General features: G+C 43.1%; 2 protein-coding genes across 2 annotated transcripts in view; both read right to left on the bottom strand.

Annotated features, from left to right (window-relative positions):
• Window positions 1-8,799: 8,799 nt before the first annotated feature.
• On the bottom strand, window positions 8,800-13,243 carry LOC114061850 (probable phospholipid-transporting ATPase VB). Its single transcript, XM_027892697.1, has 4 exons — window positions 12,662-13,243; window positions 12,449-12,553; window positions 11,837-12,024; window positions 8,800-9,289 (listed from the first exon to the last, which is right to left on the bottom strand). Exons 1-4 carry the CDS (start codon window positions 12,806-12,808, stop codon window positions 8,800-8,802), a joined length of 930 nt encoding a protein of 309 aa, XP_027748498.1. The 5' UTR covers window positions 12,809-13,243.
• A 1,979-nt stretch (window positions 13,244-15,222) lies between these two features.
• Window positions 15,223-21,066, bottom strand: part of ATP10B (ATPase phospholipid transporting 10B (putative)) — a 40,764-nt gene continuing 34,920 nt past the window's right edge. The window contains exons 15-18 of the mRNA XM_027892705.1: window positions 20,706-20,890; window positions 17,404-17,442; window positions 15,887-15,963; window positions 15,223-15,335 (exon numbers count right to left, since the gene is read on the bottom strand). Coding sequence (XP_027748506.1) covers window positions 15,943-15,963; window positions 17,404-17,442; window positions 20,706-20,890 — 245 coding nt within the window. The 3' untranslated portion in view covers window positions 15,223-15,335; window positions 15,887-15,942. The remainder of the gene's footprint in view (window positions 15,336-15,886; window positions 15,964-17,403; window positions 17,443-20,705; window positions 20,891-21,066) is intronic.

Genomic DNA, 21,066 nt, shown 5'->3' with positions numbered 1-21,066 from the left:
ATCCAATGGACAGGTGCAATCTGAGTGTTTAGTGTCTCGTTAATATTGACTGGGAAGACTTAAAGAAATTTGAATGCCCTGGCTGTCAGCTGCCAGACTGGCAGTGCTGATAGATGTTTGTACTGGCACAGGAGGTTAATTAATTCCTGTTTATTGTCCAAGATGGTAACTATTGAAATTTTTAATGTTTAAAATTTGTACTTTGTGAATCTGTTCAGTTTTCCTGTTGAAATGATTGCTTTTAGTTCTCATAAGGTAAAGGAGCAATCAGACAATAGCAGGGATTTCTCCTGATAAATCTGGGTTCTCTCTGCATTTGATACCAACATTTTCTGCCCTCTTCTGACTCCCCCCCATCTACCAGCCCAGCCACTGACAACTTAGAGACTCTCCTGTCGCTTGTTCCAGGTAGGACAAGGATGGTTCCTTCCATTTACAGCCACTGAGAGACTGTTCCCACCCCCTGGCAGGTGTTTGTCAGCATCCCTGACAGCACCTGGCACTGCTGAATCCCAAAGCAGCACATCCATTTTCCTCCAGGAGAGCTGCCCAGGACCAGACCCTGCTGGGGATCATGAGCTGGCAGGGCAGCAGTACCTGCTGGCTTCGGGGTATTTCTGCAGTTTAGTTTTATTTACAAATGCTGTTGCAGAGGGAGAGACTATTAAACCATTTGTTGCACAGTTAGGTCTAGAAAAAGACACTTCCCAGGTCCATTTTTACCTGTTTTGGCAGCACATTATCCACTTTGCTGCTGCCATCTGCATCTCCCTGACCCTGGGCCCTCTGTGCTGAGGGAGGAGCATCCTTGGGGGCTGGCTCCGGATGGCCTGGGTAGCCAGCAAGTGACTTCTTAACCTCAAGATACTAATTAAAAACTGCCCTTGAGTCAGCTCCAAGTCAGGTAACAAGACAAAAGGCCCTGGAGAGGGATGGATGTTCAGTAAATAACAAGACCTTTCTGTTGGAGACAAATGGTTTCACTACACAGAGATTAGGTCTTACTGAAAATTGTTTAAAGTCACTTAGGTGCAGTTTATTGTTCAGAAATACGGTTGAGTCGTTCATTTTCCTCTTCCCAACCATCTGATTATTTAGCACAGTTGAACCATTAGTGGCTTAACAAAGAAGGAGCTATACACAAGCTAATAACAGTATTTTTACAATAAATGATCTGGTTTGCCTTTTGTGAGCTGAAACAATCTTTTGGATGCTGACAGACAATTGATTAGAGCTGGGTAGAGAGTATTAAGCAGACAAAATATTTCTTGAATGTGAGTATTTAGGGGATTCTGAATAATTTCCCATTCCTTGTCAATCTTTAAAGGATTTTCACTTAGCACTGAACAGCAGATAACCATTGACTTGGACTATCTGCTTTTTATCAAACACAACTCACTTGCACTTTAACCTATTTTCTGGGTGTTTTTTAGGTGATTTTATCTTTCCAGGATGACAATAAAATATTATTATATTATATTATTATTATATTATATTATTATATTATAATATTATTATATTATATTATTATATTATTAACAAATAGAACATATCTAAGGAAGAGGATAGGGAATAATAGGAATAGGAATAATAGGAAGAGGAATAATGGGAATAATAGGAATAACAGGATTAGTAGGAAGTAATAGGTGCTGAAACTCCCACAATAAAAGGGCAACGAAGTGAAGTTTTAATGTACTGGCATTTATATGCATCTATTATTGTAGTATTTGACTAATTGCAAATTCTATTTTGCTTCAAGATTGCTGCATTTTTATATCAAAGGAATATATGGAAAGCTGATGTTTTGAAAAAGGACTGATCTTATATCAATTCTGCATTGTGATAAAACTTTTGCCATGAGCCCCATGACTGCTATGAAATAGATCTTTCTATTTCAGATGATTTAGGAAAGAAATACCAATTTCTGTATATTAGGATGATACAGAAATCCAGAGAATCAAGTCTGTACTAACAGTGCCGAAGCCATTTTAATCAGAAAAAAAGGTGGAGATATCAGATAGACAACTTTCCTGTTTCTTGGTGTATTCAGGCCCTGTCTCTGTGGCCCTGCCTGCACCAGAGGCTGTGCAGAGGGCTCTTCAGCACAGCACCCACCCCTCCTTTCATGGGAAATTCTACTGTCTCTTCCAACCTGCCCTTCAGGTGTGGCCTGTGCTGATGAAATTGCTCTGATAAATCATCCAAATATAAAAGTGTGACTCCCCTCAGCAGAAACCAAAGATCATGTTCTCCAGCAAAAAAAATTCTGCATTTTCAAATGCTGTGATTAAAAATCCAGTTTCAGAAACACATAACAAATAACAAATATAAAGCTGAGAGCTCTTCGAGCTGGGCTAGAGCTGATTTCCCTGTGCAGCCTGTCTGGTAGTTCCTCTGGTTGCTAAGATACTACCAGTGTTACCTTCCACTCTGTCTTTGGGGTTTGGAAATTTATATTCTTTAACCCCTGTACAAGTCTCCTCCACGGGTTGCCTCCGTGCTTTTCCCTTCCCTTTCCCTTTGGAAGGAGCAGGTGGGCAGTGTAGGTGAGATTCTCCTCACACACAGAGCCCCAGACCTGCAGTTCCTCCCGTGGAGCACTCCTACCTTCCAACCACTTACAATCTGGCCTGGTAGATACAACTGCTTTATTTAGAAATTAACAGTTTTAAGGTTGTGTCGCACCAGGTAATGTGGACTCTTCTATAAATACAAAAAATTTCACCGCCCTAAAACGTGCCAGAAAATCAGAGGGTTCTGATTTTCAAAGTTAACTTTCAAATTCTATGCTCAAATACCTGATTGCCCCAATCCAAATAATGTTAATGTGCAAATGGTTTGTATTTTAGTGCTCTGCTATCAGTGCTGAACCGTCAGGAAGCCTCCAGGCTGTGGAAGTCATCTTCAGGATTTTTTAAATGATGATGTCCATTTTCAGGGGAACTGGAGATGGAATGATCGGAAAGAAACTCGTTCTTTAAAGTTCATGGCTCTCACCGAGCGTGATTAAACACTATATAATTTAACATTATTTGCTGATAGAAAATCAAAGCATTTGCCCCCAGCATGGTGACATTTACAGCAGTGGAGAACGTTTGCACATTTTATGCTTATAATAACAGATGAGGTATGAAATGAATCCTGATAATGCTCTGAACACCCTGGAAGTCTCGTCATTTATCACACAGATGGGCTCGCTCTGGCTCCCTACCAGTACTGGGATATATTTCTATGCACTAGAAGTAAAGAAAAACTTTATTTGGATGACAGATAGTAGATGAATCTTCAAAAGTCCAGTGGGTGTGTTCTCCTCAAGCAAGACCCACCGTAGTGCTGATCTCACTGGGGTTGAGGGTTTGTTTGTTAATGAAGAGTTGGGTAGACAAATAGCTGATGTGGATTGTCTGGGGCTCCCTACTGCAAAGAGATCATATTCTCTGCTGAGATACTCAACTGCCCAGCTCTGTGAAAATATGATGGATCACAAATAACCAGGTATGTGAAGCATTCTCAAGAAACTGCAAATAATTTTGAATTTTAAATGAATGCAATTCAAATGCACATGTGGTGCCAGAATATTCCTCTTAAATAAGCTGCCTTCCAAATCAGCATTAGGATTTAAAATATTTATTTGGTGTGTGCTTGGGCTCCATTATTGAAGAGTGGTGGAGAATTTGAGTCCTTTGGGCTCTAAATTTTAGCTTTGGGTTTTTTTCATCTAAGAACTAATAGCTGCAAGCACAATTCCAGCTCTTTGATGTCTCTGGACTGTATTCCTTCCTTACTGTGAAATTGAAGATTAGGAAATGGAGCAAAGGATCTTAAGAACAGATTCCCATAATTTATAAACATTCCACATTTTTGAGAAATTGCATTTGAATCTTTAGAGCGTCACCTCCTCTCAAAACAGGATTAAAAGCAAGTTCATTTTAGCCTATTGCAAGTGTGTGGTTGTTCTCACAGTGCTCTGCCCGTCACTGAGAACAGCCATGGATGCAAACTTTACTTGTTTTACTCACAAAACATGTTAGGTGGGCTCTTCAAGCCCAGGGTGACCTCTGAACAACCCTTGAAAGTAGTTTTAGATTTTGTTTGGAAAGCTCCAGAAGGTCTTGGACATGTTCATGTTCTTCCTTTATCATTCCAGTGTGCTCCTGGTACTTACTAGGCCACCTCCTCCTCCATCCCTTGTCCACAGAACAGGATGAAGAGGCTGCTCTGCTCTTCAGGTCTTGGTTTACACCTTGACATTCCTACTGGTGCCTAAACATTGTGAAAGAGGAGCCATTCCGCTCCAGCATATTTAGGTGTTTGTTCTTCCTGGCAAAAGTCTTTAGAATTAAAGTATTAACAAAACAAGATGGGCACTAATAAAATCTCAGTTGAATCCAGCTGATTTCAAAGGAGCTCTATTGACCTGCCTATCGATTTACATTTGTCCTTGTTTGAATAAAACCAGTAAATGCACAGGAGTTCCCTAAATGATCTGTTTGAGGTTAAATAGAACAATGTTAGTAAAATAGGGAGCAATACACGCATACAAAAGGAAGGCCAATGTATTGGCTACTTACTGTAAATATTTTTACTGCTTCCCCTCCCAGTCCCATAAAGATCATGTGGTGTGGAACAACACTGGCAAGAACAAAGCAGCAGCTTTGGTTTCTCTGAAGTCAAGGTCAAAATTCAGGTTCTGTGGAGCCAAAACTTGACCCTTTAGTCGTTTATGTTGATAATGTATAGAGCTCAGCTCTCCTGCTGAAGAACAGAATAACCACACAAGTTCTTTGGGAAAGAAAACTGCAAAGTGTGGCCAGAGGTGGGATCAAACTGCAGTAGCTGCACTGGGAATGGTGGGTAAATAACCTTTGCCTTCAGTGCCTTCACACAACAGACAGATGCTCCTCTGATATTTTTGGAAAAATAATGATTCCGACTCTATTCAAGCTCAGTCTTGTTTGTGGAGTTGAGAATGAGCAGAGACACAGGCAGCAAGTTCTGTTCACAGTTGTCTCATGGACTGATAATTGCAGCAAGTTCCAGTCACTGGCAATGTCAAAAGTACTTTGTAGATCTTCAGTGTTATTTGGTTGTCTCTCTAAATCCCACCCCCTGTGATCATTATCTTCAAGAGCCTCTTGTCTCCACGTTTATATTTTTACTCATCAGTGCTGCTTACAAGTACCTAATCATCCCACATCCTGCCTGCAGTCACCTTTCCCCTAAAGCAAAGAGCTCTGTACTCCAACACCACCTCCAACTGCAATCAAACAAATGAATTAAACATTGCAGCATCAACCAACAAATGGCAAAATAGATGCAATTCATCCTTGGGAAAGTGGCTTCTGTGCTGCAGCATGATGCACAGCTATCTCCACAGAGTTTTAAAGCTGCTTTGATATTTCTGAGATATATAAGAGGACAAACTGGATTCCTTCCTCTCTCCCACCTGAATAGTTCTGGATTCCAGCAGATAATCAGCTATAACTGTCAGAGACCACATCTCTAACTTGCTGTGCTAAGACAGACATGCACAAAGTGTGGACATGGGTGAGCATTTCCTGCACCCTGTGATAAAACACCCAGAACGACTCCCCTGTGCTGAAAATGTGATGATGGCTCTTCACTGACCACTGCAGGCAGCCAGGGATTGCATCTGTGACAGGCAACAGACCTGGCAGGTCACCTCCTGCTCCCCTCTGTGTGAGATGCCACCTCCAGTTTGTCATGTAGGCACAGCTCTGTGCAGCTCAAAGCGCTGCTGCAAATGCAGTGTCATTAAATAATATCATAGACTGAAATAAAAGGAATGCAGTAAAAGTTCACATAACCCCCATTAAGTTTAATGTGTTATAGTCCAAGTGGATGAAATGTTGAATATCACTGGAGGATACATTAAAAAGTGAGACACCTGTTCTGTTGTGAAACATTCACGTTAGAATTAATGGAACATGGATCTCGACAGTATTATTAAATGTGTCTTGAAATAAATAAATAAAGCTACCTTGGAAATCCAGTTAGGTCTAAAGAACCCATTTAGTAAATACACTTTCCCCTCTTCCAAATACATTCCTTAGGGAACTTTGCTGTCTTGCTGTAGGCTTGCTTTCACTGGAAAAAAAGAAGTCTTTTAACTCTCAATCCTGCCTCCCCAAAGGATTGGCAGTCCCAGCTAATTTGCCTGGTGGTCGAAGGGAAGTGCCTGCTGTTTGGAACAGGAGCTGTTGGTGGTCAGCCCTTCCCCAGGAGCACAGAGCAGATCCCAGTGTTCCCAGTGTTCCCAGGGAGCGTGTCCTGGGCTGGGGCAGCACCTGCCTGAGGAGCAGCTCTGTCCCCTGGGGAGGAGTGGCAGGGACAGCTCTGGAAGGCTCTGCAGCAGCTGGAGAGCAGGGGCCAGGCCTTGCAGGGGCTGCCTTTCTGCGTGTTTATTCCAGCCTTCTCTCCCCTCAAGGATGGGGGGTTTCCTCTGTAGTGCAAACTCTCCACCCCTGCAGCATTTTGGGGTCAGCTGCCACACAATCCAAGGCACAGTCTGTAGGTTGGGCTGCAGAATTGTTTCAGACAGCCATGTAAATCTGGATTCTTTTTTTCTTTTAACTGAAGTAACTATTTTTGGGACTCTTCCACTTCTTTCATTCCCTGACATAAAGAGCTTTTAGAGGCTATTTTGGTGGAGACCCAGATCAATCCTTCCTTCACTCCCCTTCTTTTAAAAGGACCTTCCCTTAACTCTGCCATTTCTGAACCCAGCTGTCCGGGCAAAATGCAGGGGAGAACAGTTTGGCAGAAACTGGGATGAGAAAACATGAAATTAATTCTTGGCTTTCAATTCAGGAATGTCTGCAGGTCTTCCAGATTTGCATAAACATGACCCATGTGGCCCCTTGCACATTCAGGTGGGTTTGTTACCTAGTTTTTATGATGACCATTCCTACTAGGTAGGGGAATAGCCCCCTGGAAACATGAGTTTGCTGCTCATGGAAAAGGAAAACCCCTCCTCCACCTCTGTTTTTTGTCTCTCAGCAACACACCAAGTCATGACCATATTACATTTATTACTACAAAAAACACTTCACATTTTGTAATAAAACGTGTCAGAAATTGACATCTTCTTTAAGTTCAAAGGAAATGGACCATTTAATATAAAAACATGGCTATGAATTGTAGAGGCTTGATCTTCAGTCTTGTCACCCCAGGTCCATTCCCAGCTGGTGAGCAAACATTTGAGCAATCTCACACTCCATTAACAATAGTCTCAGCTATGCTTAATTCCCTTCATTCTGTACATCATGCAAAAAATCTCTTTCTGAATTGTTTTACAGCTGACAATTAATACTTTAACAATGGCAGTTCTACACATGCTCTGGCTACCAGGAGTCGCAGGGGCAGATACGCTGCTCAATTTTGCCTGAGTTGCTTTAAAGTAAGAACTTAAAAAGTCCAGTTACAGGAATTATTATAACACACAGAATTTAAATTAGTATTTGCTAAGTAGGTTATTAAATAGATCACATATTGTGATAGTTATTAAATACCTAAATTAATACAGCATGTATAAAAAAGGCTAAAAACCTACTTAGATCAGAACCAATGGTAGATTCACAAAAGTACAAATAGGTTGACTTTAAAACTAGTTAAGATTTCATCCCACATTGTGAAGAAAACTTGGGAAACGGTCTTACTAGTCAACATTTCTATAAGAAATACCCAAGTCACCTTTCATTGCATTGCAATAAGTAGTGATGATGGTGACATCTTATGGGATTTTTTTCCTGCATCTTGTTGTCCTGAGATACTGAAAAGGATGAACATATTAGGCATATTTTGGTCATTCTACACCATGTACTTACTGCAATGTGATTAGTGACCTTCATATATGGCTTGTCAAAATCTCCACTACTGAGATCTCATCAACCACAGAACGTGACCAGCTGTGGGGAGGAGCACGAGTTATACTTGGCTGAATGCAGCAACACTACATGAGAATATAAAGAATGGAAGGAAGAAACTGAATTTCTAGATGAAAAATCAGGGACAACTTTAGAATTCTTTGACATAAATCCTTGAATATGACTTGTTTTATCTGTCTGCTTTTGTAGGTATGAAGAAGTAGACTCCACTTATCACAGAGTTATCCTGGCAGTTCTTGCAGTTCAGTATTTGTATTTTTCCTTATAAACTCATTTGTCCTTTTCTTAACAATATCAGGTCAAACCACTACCTGCATAAAAGTACTGAGCTTACTGTTCAGGGAAAACAGGCTATGGACCTGATATTTTTACATGTAGAAAGTCCATATATTAAAACCTGGAACATTCTCTAGTGTCTTTCCATTTTTTTTATTCTTCAAGTACCTTTAGTACCCAAAGGTAACATTTTTTCCCAGCAGAACTGTAATTTTTAAGTTAGTGAGGTCTTTTTAAGACTTTGATAGTAAAAGCTAGAGTGGGATGTGTTGCTTAAGACTTGATTTAATAAGGATTGGATCCTCCTTCTGTTACCTCAATAGCATAACAACACTGAAACCTCATTAGTACAATTATTCCCTATTAATGTGGTACAAAAATATTCATTGAAATAAATAGATTTGGCAATTCTCAGCAAGTGTGTGATGCTCAGGTAACGTTCCTCTAACGTGACAAAACCAGCGAGGTCAAGAAGTCCCGTCGTGGCTGCTGCTGCTGCTGCTGCTGCTGCTGCTGCTGCTGCTCCTCTCTCCACCTGCAGTGAGCTGGGCAGAGATGGGCTCTGTTTGCCCTCAGGTCCCTCTCCAGGGGGCTGTGGGTCATTGGCACAGCTGGCTCAGAGGGTCACTGCGCTCACCGAGCGCCGGTGGCTGCCGTAGTTAAAGCTGGGGGCACTGTCTTTGCTCACCTGCCCAGGAGCTGTTTCCCTGCTGGCTGCAAGGGCACCTGGGCCAGGGAAAGGTCCTGAGGAAGAGTCTGTGGCGGCACATTCTTCCTCTGCCCACCTGTTATAGAAATAGTAGCCCTCTTCTGGGGTCCCTTTCCCGAGAGGATTCGCTGCAGAGGTGGAAAATCCCTGAGGCTCTGTGTCCCCCTGAGACACAGCTGCTGCTGCTGCTGCTGGGTGTAGAAATGGGGACACACACAAGTGGCTGATGCTTTGGTCAAGCTCATCATTACATGCAGGTGCACCAGAAGTAGCTCCTTTTCTTGATCTCAGTTTCTGGATTTCAGGATCCTGCTGTCCTTTAGGAAGTTTATCTATCTGCTGGGCTTTCAGAATCAGAGATGCTCCAAAGGTTCCTCGGAGAGCAGAAACAAGGAACCTGATGAAAGAGAAAGAGAATGGATTATCTTAACAGTGGGCTCCTTCCATAATCTCATCACATAACACAAATCCAGCTGCTAATTTTCCATTGCTCTACAGGCATTTGGTAGACACCTTATACCTGGCAGATGAAAGCTGACTCCTGGATCTTAACACAACAGAGAGTCAACTATATGTATATGTGATAATTTACTTAGTATTTACAAGTACTCAATTGCTGACCTGTGAAGACACTAAAGTTCATCAAGAGATGCAGTATTTGAAAATATTAACATTCTATTTATACTGCTAAAAGAGGCTAAAGAAAGGATCTTAATTTGGTAGATAACAGGAAACTAGAAATTTTAAAACCTCAGCTTTGGATTTGCTCAGAAGGCAGCAACCAAAAGGTGTCCTACCTGCCCTTTGCAGGATACAGAACTTACATAACCATACATTGTGTGCAGTGAGAGAGCACACATCCTCTCTCCATGTCATGTCAGCTTTGTGGGAAAACCAGTGTCCCCTTGAAAGCATCTTTTTATTAGGATTTGACCTTTACATAGATGGCCTCAACATGCATTTTAAAACAAACGTGGGGACATGTTTTTTTGCACTGAGAAAGCTGCTGTCTTCCCATCCTGCTGCTAAATGTATGTATAAATTAGTGTGACAGGATTAAGAAGGCTAACAAGCCAGACTCAGTACAGAAAGGGCTTTTAAGGCAATGATTTCTCAGGCTTGCACCAGCAGGAGTGGAGGAATTCCATTTGTGTGCCTGTGCTCAGGCTGGTCAGTCCCAGAGCACAGCGAGGGTCTGCACAGATCTGGATCAGACTGTCCTCTGGCTTTCCCCTCAACCTTCCTCTGGATCTTCTGGGCCAGCTGCAGGTGGGCCAGACAGGAGGACAGACAAGGGATGGAAAACTGTGTCTTCCATCCTGTGAACTGCTCTCACTTGCTCCTGCCCTTCCCACAGCCCTGCAGGGTCTGCTGGGTCTCTGCAGGTCCTGGCAGACCAGTCTGCCTTCCACAGCTGGACAAATACATCTGGTTTGTATGTTGGAATCCTCCAAGAGACACAGAGCCTTCCCTTGCCAATGAACAAACATGAAATTCAGATCCCTTTCTTGACAGGCTTGAGGATTTTAGGACTTAATGCTGTGCAGCCACAACTTAATGGGCAGTTGTGAGGTGCAGATGTGCAGAGGGCACACTGCAAAGCACTGCCAGATGTTTCTGCAGGGAGAGCCTGGAGCAGGCAGGGCACAGCCCAGGCCCCCAGCCTCCAGCTTTGAAGGTGCCAAGATAAAATCCTTAAGCTCAGCAAGCTGCTGAGGCAGCAAGGATCTTCACTGTGCTGAATTCCCAGGATGGGCGTGCGAGTTCTCCAAGCACGTGTGGGAGGCTGCGCTCAGTAGGAAGCTCAGGGCCAAAAATGACCCTGTGAATGAGGCCTGACAGGAAAACAAAACTCACACAGGAGCAAAATAGGCTGGAAAAGGGTGCCCTGCCCAGAAGACATGAGACCTTACTGAACTATGTGTTGTTTATTTTCATCTGAACTTATATAACGGAACATGAAGTCACAAGAGCATCTCAACTCAAATGGGGGAATAATAATAACAATTTGAAGAAAAAGACTATCTAGTCTTGAAAGGTTCCTTTTCAGACAAAGTTAAGGCTCAGTTCTAATGCCTTAAAGCACTTACAAAATCAGATACTAAAAATATTTTCCTGATTCTTGCAGTACCAGTGTGCTGCACTACTTCATGGCAATTAGGATGAGAAGGAAACTAGGAAGCTAGTCAAACCAACTCAGATGGGTGTGCTTTCATTGTCCAAGCACAAATAAAGAATTTGAATTTAAATAAATGGTGCAACTCAAACAAGGTATATCTGCATAAAGGATTAGTTAAGGTATTAAGCACCAAAAGTAGTAAGCTTCCCATATACATGTATGGGAACAGAATCATTTTGTTTTTCAAACCATTTTTTTTTCCAGCAGTGTATCAAAATAATTATCCCTCTCCAAATATCCAGTCTCACTTAAAGTTATCTTTAACATACCTGATTTGTTGCAGAGAGTAAAATAAAATTCACGACGAAGAAAATGTTTTCATACAGAAACATGTTCTTAAATTTAGCTTGGTAATGAACTGCAAAGTACTTAAAAAACAGAATATATTTTGTAACTCTCAAAGCTTATAGGAATATTGCAAAGACTTGCCTTCTAGTCTTGATCAGCTCAACCATGTTGTGTTCACGAGAGTGAACAATCACATAGCAGATTTGTCCTGGCAAACTTTGGAGCACCCCAGAAAGAAAGGTTTTCCCGTGGGACACAAAGAGTAGATATAGAGTGACTTATCTCAGGTTATATCACTGAACAAACGGATGGTTTGTGAACTGGAAAGTCAAACCCAGGCACCTGAGTCCCCGCCCTGCGCCATCCCCGTGCAGGACACGTGCCTGACACATCCCAATTCTGCACACAGGACTGCTGGCACTGCCCTGCAGCGCCCACAAATCCACACAAGGAACACAGAGGGGAACTCGTTCCAACCTGGGCAGGAGCGCCGTGACTGGGGTGATGAGGCACAGCAGGTAGAAGGTGGGCTCTGTGAGCTGTCTCTCCATGATCCAGTAGGGGTTGGTGGGAGGGTTGCAGAGCAGGCACAGGGCGTTGTAGATCAGGGAGAAGACGAGGTAAAAGCCCACGCTGCAGATGATTGCCACCAGCTGGGACAGGGTCTGTGGGAAGGGCACAAGAGGACAGAGCCTGTGAGACCCTGGCTCTGGGTGACACAGACAGCTTGGAAAGAATTTATCCACTAGGCCATTTGACTGAAATGTGCAGTAGGAGAAACAGCCAGAAATGAACTCAGAAAACAACAGAGTTCAGTTCTCTAAGTAGCACGTCCTCATATGAAGTATGCAGATATTGTGCTCTGTCCTGTCCAAAGGCACAGCACAAACAAATTCTGTGCACATGAAGGTGTTATCCCGGGGCTAATAACAAATTCTGGCACATTGTGAGGTCTCAGTGCATCTGTTACTCACTTTCTGTGACCCAGAATTCAGGCAAATGACTCTGAAAGGCAATGGCATGCCTGCACAGGGTGCTGTGTTCCCAAAAACACAATAGTCCTGTCACCAGGGCAGGGCAAACACATACCCAGGTTTTCATTTCCAGAGCCTGGTGCAAGAGAATGGTCAGGAGGGAGATGGTGTTGATGGGATTTCCAAAGGAAATCAAATCTATGTCAGAGTCCTTGTACACCTGGAAAACAGGCAGAGGCAGTATGAGCAACCCTGACCATTCAGAAGTGAATTTTCTACTTTTTAAGGAGAAGAGGAGAATGAGAATATTAATGAGCCTGTTACTTACGGAATAGGGGACAAAGAAGCAAATGAGGCTCTGATAGAAGGCATCCAGCATCGTGATAATAAAAGTGGACAGGTTGTATATCTGCAGGAGTTTACAGATAACAGTCATTAGGATGGGACACATATCCCTAGCCTGTCCTGCAGACATAATTGCTGCCTGTTTTTATTCCATTCAGACTACTGATTAGAGCTAACTGGTCTCCATGAGTAAATGCCTCATGAGCAGCTGATTAAAGCAAAGGCTTATCTCTGAACAGACCTTTTCTCTCTATTAACTAAAGATAGACCTTAGAACATTAACAGGTGTATTTCTGAACCTGAGAGGAGAAAAAAAAAATGTCAGGTTGCTTATTGATTTAAGGATTTGTGTTTTCTTGTCACTTTTTGCTGTAATCTTTTTTAATGAGCTTTTCTTTAGTAGGTTTAGTAGGTTCTTTAGTAGGTTGAGAGTGTTTGAAGCACCAAATCTGAGCAGAGTTTAACCAAGGACCAGATAAACTATTTTACTTTCAGCTTTTACATCTTTTATCCTGTTTTGTTCCTCCATAAGCCTTCACTGAGAATCCTTCCATATACACAGTGCATATATGTATGCACACACACACACACACACACACACACACACACACACGTGTTTGCTCCACCATCTCTTCTTCAATCAAAAAATCCAACCACAGAGCTGAGTCCCTAGCATGTCATTTCCCTTATTATAATGCGACATGCTGGGATTGCTGCTCACATTTAATGGCAGAATAAACCTTCCATTTACATCTTCTGACCATGACCCAGCACCAGCATCACTTCCAAGAAGCAACTTCAGCCGTGTGTTCCAGCTCTTCTGACAGCTACAATTATGCCTTTTTTTAGTGGACATCAGTAAACTCGACACCATAAAATGGAACATTTGGTTCCAAGTCAGTCTAAACTCTTTTCTTCCTTCACTTGTTCCCAGACCAAAAAACCTGTGGTCCTTTGGCTTATCAAGCAGCTACTTCAGCCATCATGACATACCTCTGAATTTTGTCCATTCTTGTATAGCTCAGGCAAACCTAGAAGTGTTTCTGCAGAAACATCTTTATCCAGGACTCCAAAGAGAATAGGGGGCACTGAGGTGAAGAAGAGGTTGAAGAAAATCATCTGCCAGTAATCAATCATGATGCTGCCTGAGAACCCGCACAAGAACTGGTACCAGAAGAGCAGGTTGACGTAGCTCTGGGGAGAAGCAAAGACAAATCCAACAGCCTGTTACCAGCTGTGCTGGGCCCCTCCACATGTGCAGCATCCCATTCTTCCTGCTGATGTGGTTCCATTTCTCTCTGGGTTGTGGGAGTCATGAAGTTCTTATGTGGCCTCTTCCTTCCATCCCCCTCCTTTCCCCACCCTGTCCCCACCCTGCACCCGCTCTGGACCCTTCAGTGCCCACGCACAGATGGTCTGTGACTCTCCCACTTCCACCTCCCAGGTTTGTGTAGGACACTGGTTGCTGACAGAGCCCTTTGTAACCTGCTTTGGTTACAGGTACTGCCAGCAGACAGCCCTGCCCTTCCTTCCATCAGCAGTGTATCTGAAGGGTCTGCTGCACAGCAATCCACTGGGATAGAGCTCTTGAAAAGCCATGAGGTTTCCTTAAGAACATATCAGAGAATAATTAAGTAAACTGTTTACAGCTCCAAGCACCAGATTTTAGAATCCTTGCATAAACTGGCTGTCCACGTGGAATCAAAGGGCTCCTGCTCCCTAATGCTGCTGGGGAGATAATAGAACAGCAGCATCCCACTCTGGAGAGATATTTCACATTGCAGATAAATATCCTTTGAACTCTAAAAGGATGGCCAGTCAGAAAAAGGAAAGTGTTCGTTTCCACTAAAAAATTTAACAGTGATAAGAAGTAATCCTTATTCAAAATTAATAAAACCCCTCAAAAAACAGATACTTTGAATTCTAAGTAAATAGCCTTTCATGATCAGAGTGTATTTCATGTCAAAGGGACTTGTTTGCACAGTCTTGTAGAAATGGAATTACTATCCTTTTTCGACTTTACATAATACTTCAATGCACAGCTCATTTGCATATACATTAAATTTTTAATAAAAATGCCAGGTATGTCTGCAGCATTACTTGCAAGTGGTTGCTATAAAAATTCAGATGTTTCACAGGCTGGCAACTCTTAGTGCAGAGTCATCCTCTATATTCTAGCACTAATAATTTGATCTTCCTTATGCAAATTTTATTTGGAGGCTCATGGGTATTATTAATGAAGTTTCTTGAACTACCATATAAAGTTACTAAGCCTTGAGTCCTTTTCCCCCTGGAATAATGCTAGTTTCAGAATATATTTAAAGCCCATGTTTTCCTCAGTGTTTTATGCAGCACATTGCTAAGAAAGAAGTGCCACATTATAAACTTGCAAAGTGAAGAAACACAAACTGTAGCTTCATAAAAAGTATGAGTATAACCTGTAAAAAACAAAACCAGGCCAAAAAAACCCAAACCAGCCCTGGAATTAACCCTTACTAGGATGAAAACCACCATAATTTTAATAATCTTACCACATTTTTGTAGAAAAAGTAAATCACCAGCTTTGCCAGGCGGGAATAACACCAATGTCCATGGACAAGGAGCAGCTTTTTGAGATGTTTAAATCGGGATATTGCAAAGTCACTGGCCATCACTGCCTTTGGTGAGAGGAAAAGCAGGTCATTTACAATACAGCCTTTCCCCAGCCCTTTCCATATAATGAGACTTGATCACAGACATTGAAATAATTTCCTACTATTGCATATTGCAGGAAAAAAAACCCAAAAAACCAACCCTCAAGAAAATCGTTGGAACTCTCTCTGCAGAACTCTCCATTTAAGGAGTGTGAGGAAGGGGGATGTGTGGGAAACAATTCAGGGCAGAAAACAGGGGAAAAGAATTTACAAAACCTGCAAATGCAGTAGCAGAGAGGATTCAGAAAGCAGATGCTAAGCTAACACTGGACAGGCATCTGCTGATTTTCCAGACTTATGAGCAAACACACATCTGTCCATGCATGCTAATTGTTGGCTCAAAATGCTGTTTTTTGGCTGGACCCATAATTACGAACTGCATGTTAATTTATGACAGTAATGATGCCAACTTGCATTTCTAAGATGACACTCGAGAGCACAGGGCTGCTATGGAACTTGTTAAACAGCAAGAGACCACATGACAAAAGAGGAATAGAAGTAAACTGACAGGGTACCTGCATGCCTTCCTGACCAGATATTCCAATTCCAACGTCAGCTGCTTGAATCATACTCACATCATTTGCACCATCACCTAGAATGGGAAGAGGGGGGGAACAACAGAAGTGTAAGAAAGTGTGCTGAATGCACAGTGCCTCTATCAGAAGGAAATAAGCTTAGCTATGCTGATTATTTTGGCTATTCTGTTCTATCTGCATCCTAATTAGCATAACTGATACTTAGCACCAAGCCCTGATGACCTCCAGGCTCTGTCCTTGGTAGGAACATTCTCCCTCCCTTCCAGGAGACCTGGCTCCAACAGTGGGACCAGCTGGGTGGTGGATGGACACCCGACACCATCTACATCTGTATCATGTTGTGTTTCTGCTTGGTGAGCTCCATATGCTCAGCAACACGCTCTGCAGCACTACTTGAATTCTCCATATTGTGGGATAAATTGGATTGCAGATGACAATGTAACAAGCCAATTTCAGGAGTTATTTTGCTTGTTTCAACTCCCAGCAATATATGAAATACATAACCACAGTTCCAGGGAAAGAACAGCCATGGCTGCCGCTTGCAATGTGGGGATGGTAAATCAGGTTAGCTGGTAAAGCAAGGTAGATGGAGCAGAAGGCTGTAAGCTTACATTTTGAACTACAAGGCAAAGCAAAAAAAAAATTTAAAATACAACATACTCTTCCTTTTCTGTTTGGTCCACAGAGGTGTGTTTTTTTAGTTGGAAGTAATAAAAATCAATTCTGCAAGGATTTTAGTGGCATCACTTGCCAAAAGTGGGGCAGAGAACTCAAAACATTTCACATTATTTGGAGGTAAAAGGCAAATGAGTCACTGCCTAATACCACTCTGGGGATAACTCTGTTTTCACCAGCTGGGAAAATCTGACAGGAAAAGGGCTTTATAAAAAGACAAATTAGTGACTACTCTTGAGCGCTTCACAGGCCCAAAGCAAGGACATTCCGAAGGGAACACGTACATGTGTTTGTGCTGATGTGCATGAAAGGGACTGCTGGGAGTTTCTGAATTTGGAGCACCTTCATCTCATTTAAAGGGGGCCCAGATTTGCTCAGTGGAAGATGAAGAAGGGCTTTCATGTGCGTTTTGACAAGGAAAGATTATTCGGTGGGGTTTCCTCACTGTGTCTGTCTGAGGCACAGCGTGTAGGGTGTAATCCCTCCATTCCCCTAACTCTCAGAGGAGGAACCTGCTCCCCTCTGTGCTGTGAGGTTCGGGGGGTACCTATTGCCAGGGTGGTGACTCGGAGCTGCCTGCGCAGCAGCCGCACCACCATGCCCTTCTGCAGGGGCGTGGAGCGGCAGCAGAGCACGGAGCGGCACCGCCGAGCCAGCGCCAGCAGCTTCTCCTCCAGACCCCCCTGCAAGATGAGGTTCAGCGTCTTCCCGTCGATCACCAGCCCGAACTCCGCGCCGGGGGCCTCGGGGGCCGAGAGGGGTGTTGGCAGAAGGCCGAGAAACGTCCTCCGCGGTTCGTCAGACTCAGAATTCTTCCTCACCTCTTCCAGGGTTAAATCCAGGAGAGACTCACAAGTTTCCTGCCAGAAAACAGGCCTGGTTTTAGCAATGCTCGTCTCCATCTCCCTCTCCAGCTCAGCACCTCGCCGAGTGTGTTTGTGTAATCGTGCCGGGGGGTTTAAGCCTATCAGACAGATCAGGCAGAACTGACTGGGAGATGCACTGGCCCATCTGATCAGGGATTATTGCAACAGCATCATCACCCAACCCTTCCACGGAAACACTGAGCGTTTCATCAGCCAGTGGACTGAAGGAAGGAATTATTTTTAAAGAAAATAAAATAATCTTTACATCAGGAGGACGCGTGTGCATTGCAATGCTGACAGTTCAGAAATGAAAAACAAAATCCTTTTTTCTTTTTTTAAGGAGATTAAAAAATCTGGTTCTGATATGAATGATGTGAGAAATTGCAGCATTTGCTTCCATCAGAAATAAACTGCAGTAGAGAAATAATCAAAATTATCCAGTAATTTGAGAATTTGGCCTTTTCTAGGTCCCATATCAGGTGTGTGTCAGAGTTAGGAACACAAATAAAAATTCCTACTTTCCAGCACTGTGTCTTAAACACAAATTTAGTCCTTCTCTCTCAGCAAATCTGCCTCATTTTGGTCCAAGCCCCCTTTTAGATGCAAACAACCAGAACTGACTCAATATTAAATACAAACAGACTTCCCAGACAGATCTTCTAAACTGGCACACCACTATCAGAGAAAACCCTGAATGATCTTATTTTGCTGCTGCTTAGCAATGAAAGTCCTCCTTCTGTGCATGGCACTGAATACCTGAGGAGCTAATCATTCCTTTTTCTACCTTTTCTGTTAGCTTTGTTGAGTGATGATTCAGTTCTAAAATGTTATTTTCACTTTATGTTGCATAAGGTACATGTGTAGGATGTTTGCAAGATTTAAATTACTCTTAAGTGGGAGGTTCTGGAATCAAATGTATCTCTGACATCTAATACAAATCCTGCACACTTAAAACCTCTACAAAATACCGAAGAAGCATCATCTTTCTGTGAACAAACCAAAAACTGTAGTGGAAATTCCTGGTTTGCCTTGGCTTGCTTTTGAAATGAATCCCCGAAGGTACCTCCTTACATTGCATCTTCCTGGAGATATTTAATTTTCAGTGTTTGAATGAGCTGCTGGGCTCAGGGGTAAAGAGAAGGCCTTCTACTGACCCTCCTTCAAGGGTTAACTTGGCAAAGTGAACAGGTTAGACTTTGTCTGAGTTGTGTGTGTCCCTCACTGCACTGGGAGCCCCTTTCAGAGCCAGTGTCTGTGCTGAGTTTTGTTTTGGAAGGGAGGGAATTGATCTCTTTGTGGTGCAACTGCAGTACCCAGTGACCCCCTGGGATTGCCCAGCTGTGCTCAGCTGTGTCTGAGCCCGGATCAGAGGGTGCCGTGGGGAAGTGTTTCCTGGAGCCAGGGTGGTCCTGCCTGCAGCATCACTTCCCTGGCAGAAACCATCTCCTAATTTCCATCCTAAATGTATTCATTCTGCCTCCCGTTCGGGCAGATCTGCGTATCAAATGAAATTACACATTGAAGCAAGGAGAGCATTCCATGCCAAATTCCACATCATCTTTGCGTGTTTCCCTATTCCCATGACATTAAAAGAGACAGACATTTGCACAGGATTTTATTCCTTTTTGGAGAGCTACTCACTGCAGACAAAAGCAGTTAGAAAGTAGGCCATCTCACTGCTCTGCACAATTGCCTATCACAAGAAAAACAGTCTCTATTTGAACTATATTTAATTAATCCTCACAATAGCTTTATAGAGAAAGGCAAGCTCATACTGGGGACACTGGTTCTGTGGGGAGAGAAACAGAGGACAGCGAGACAGGGGACCTGCCCAGTGACAGAGGGAAGCTCCACCTGCCCTCCCCAGCCTCCTGCCAGCCCATGGAAGGGCTGATCTCACGGTGCCTCCTGTCCCTGCTGAGGGGACCACGACTGATGCTGCATAAAAGGACAGAGCAGCACTGGGAAAAGGGCAGTGGCTGCTCTGGGAGCACCTCAGGGGTTGCCAGGGCTCTATGGGAAGTCAGAGGTCACCAGCAAGAAAATGCAAAAAGGGCAATCACACATCTTGGACCCTTCTTCTGGGTTTAGAAATAGTCAGGGCTGACCTCTCCTTAGCAAATGGATCTGGTTTAACCATGATGTTGGACTCGCTCTTCCCTAAATCCATCTCCAAAGCCACCTATCCCACCTGGCTGCCTGGAGGGATGAGGTGCAAAGCTCTGCACAGTGGTGGCCGTTCTACTTTCTGGAATCAAGGCATGGTTTTTCTGGTACCCTGCTTGTGTTGCTCCACAGCCAGCAAAAACCAGGGTGGCTTCTCTAAAGCCTTTGCCTTTCCCCATCCAGGATGGCACTTCCCATCTTGGGAAGGTAGGACTGTGCTTGCTCTGCTCTGCTCAGATGGTGTCAGGAACAGCCCTGGACTGCAGCACAGATTGCTCACTGTGTGTTAGTGAGTCACAGGAGCTGACAGACCTGCCTTTGGAGTGATTATCCTCATTTGGGAGTGTTTGCTTTGCCTGCTGCCTGCCCTTCTTGCTGCCTGTGGAAATTCAGGGAATGTCTGTGCACATCAACAATGACGTGCACCACCATGGAATGCCAAGGAAGTGACTGTGTTTTCAACTGACCCATCAGAACTATATCTGGGTGTTCAAGAAAGTGAAATTCTGCTTACACAAAAAGGTAAAAAAAAAAATAAAAAATTATTCACTAATAAATTTCTGGTTAAGTCTAATCCTATTAGGGAACGTGCAACTAGAAAATTCTGAATTTAATTAGATCTACACCTGTAGACTTTTTCCTGGCTGACTCAAAGTACTTTCCAAATGTCTTCCAAAAGATATCACCCAGGGTTAAAATATCATTGTCACTGAAATTTCCATTGTAAGGTGAAAACCCAGAAATCAATGTTATTAAGGAATTAGGCACTTAAACTGCATATTACCTTCTTTCTAAAGCTAGTAATTCAGGTAATAGCTACTTATTCAGGCAATTTCTAAAAAGAATATTTTCATTTGGAAAAACCAGTGTATTCTAATTGAACGAAACTCTACAGAAGTGTCTCGTATTTCAATTCATCCTGTTATGTGTGGTCTGCAGAGTTGCTGGCCTAATGCTATGTGGATTTTTGCTGACTTTTTTGTGCTGAATGTGGTCAAAAGCAAAGCAGCACCAAACTACAAGACACGAAAAAAGGGCAATGTAGCAAATTCTGTAGCATCCTCTTGCGCATCTTGGCTTTCTCTCCTTACCTTACTTTCAGTGTTAATGGTGAAGACGGTGTCTCTCTGGTGCAGGAGCTTACAGGAGTATGCAATGTTCACTGCTGTCTCCTGTTTGTCTCCTGTCAGCACCCAGATTTGTATCCCAGCTTCTCGAAGGGCCACGATAGTGTCAGGCACTCCATCCTGCAGCCGATCTTCAATCCCTGTTGCTCCTGGGCAAACACGAAAAGAAGAGAAACAGTTTTCTTTCTGTGGAAATCACATTGCTATTTTCTTGTTTAAGGAAAGCTCTTTGATTTCCAGTCATGCTCCTGAACTTATCAAGAGTTGAGCTAAGGTACTGTCCAGTAAACAAACACAGACACAAGATCTGCATTTGGATTAAGGT

The sequence above is a fragment of the Empidonax traillii genome, unplaced genomic scaffold, assembly GCF_003031625.1.
Source record: "Empidonax traillii isolate 1590-97213 ecotype Southwest subspecies unplaced genomic scaffold, ASM303162v1 scaffold363:size828163, whole genome shotgun sequence".
NCBI classification, from domain to species: Eukaryota; Metazoa; Chordata; class Aves; order Passeriformes; family Tyrannidae; genus Empidonax; species Empidonax traillii.
This window is presented reverse-complemented; position numbering and strand designations above follow the sequence as displayed.

Coding starts and splice junctions, on each gene's coding strand:
- LOC114061850 (XM_027892697.1), bottom strand. CDS start 12,808: ATGTCTGCAGGACAGGCTAGGGATATGTGTCCCATCCTAATGACTGTT. Junction 12,025..12,448: donor CTCTGGAAATGAAAACCTGG/GTATGTGTTTGC, acceptor CCCTTCCCACAG/ACCCTGTCCCAGCTGGTGGC. Junction 9,290..11,836: donor GTCACGGCGCTCCTGCCCAG/GTTGGAACGAGT, acceptor CTCTTTCATCAG/GTTCCTTGTTTCTGCTCTCC.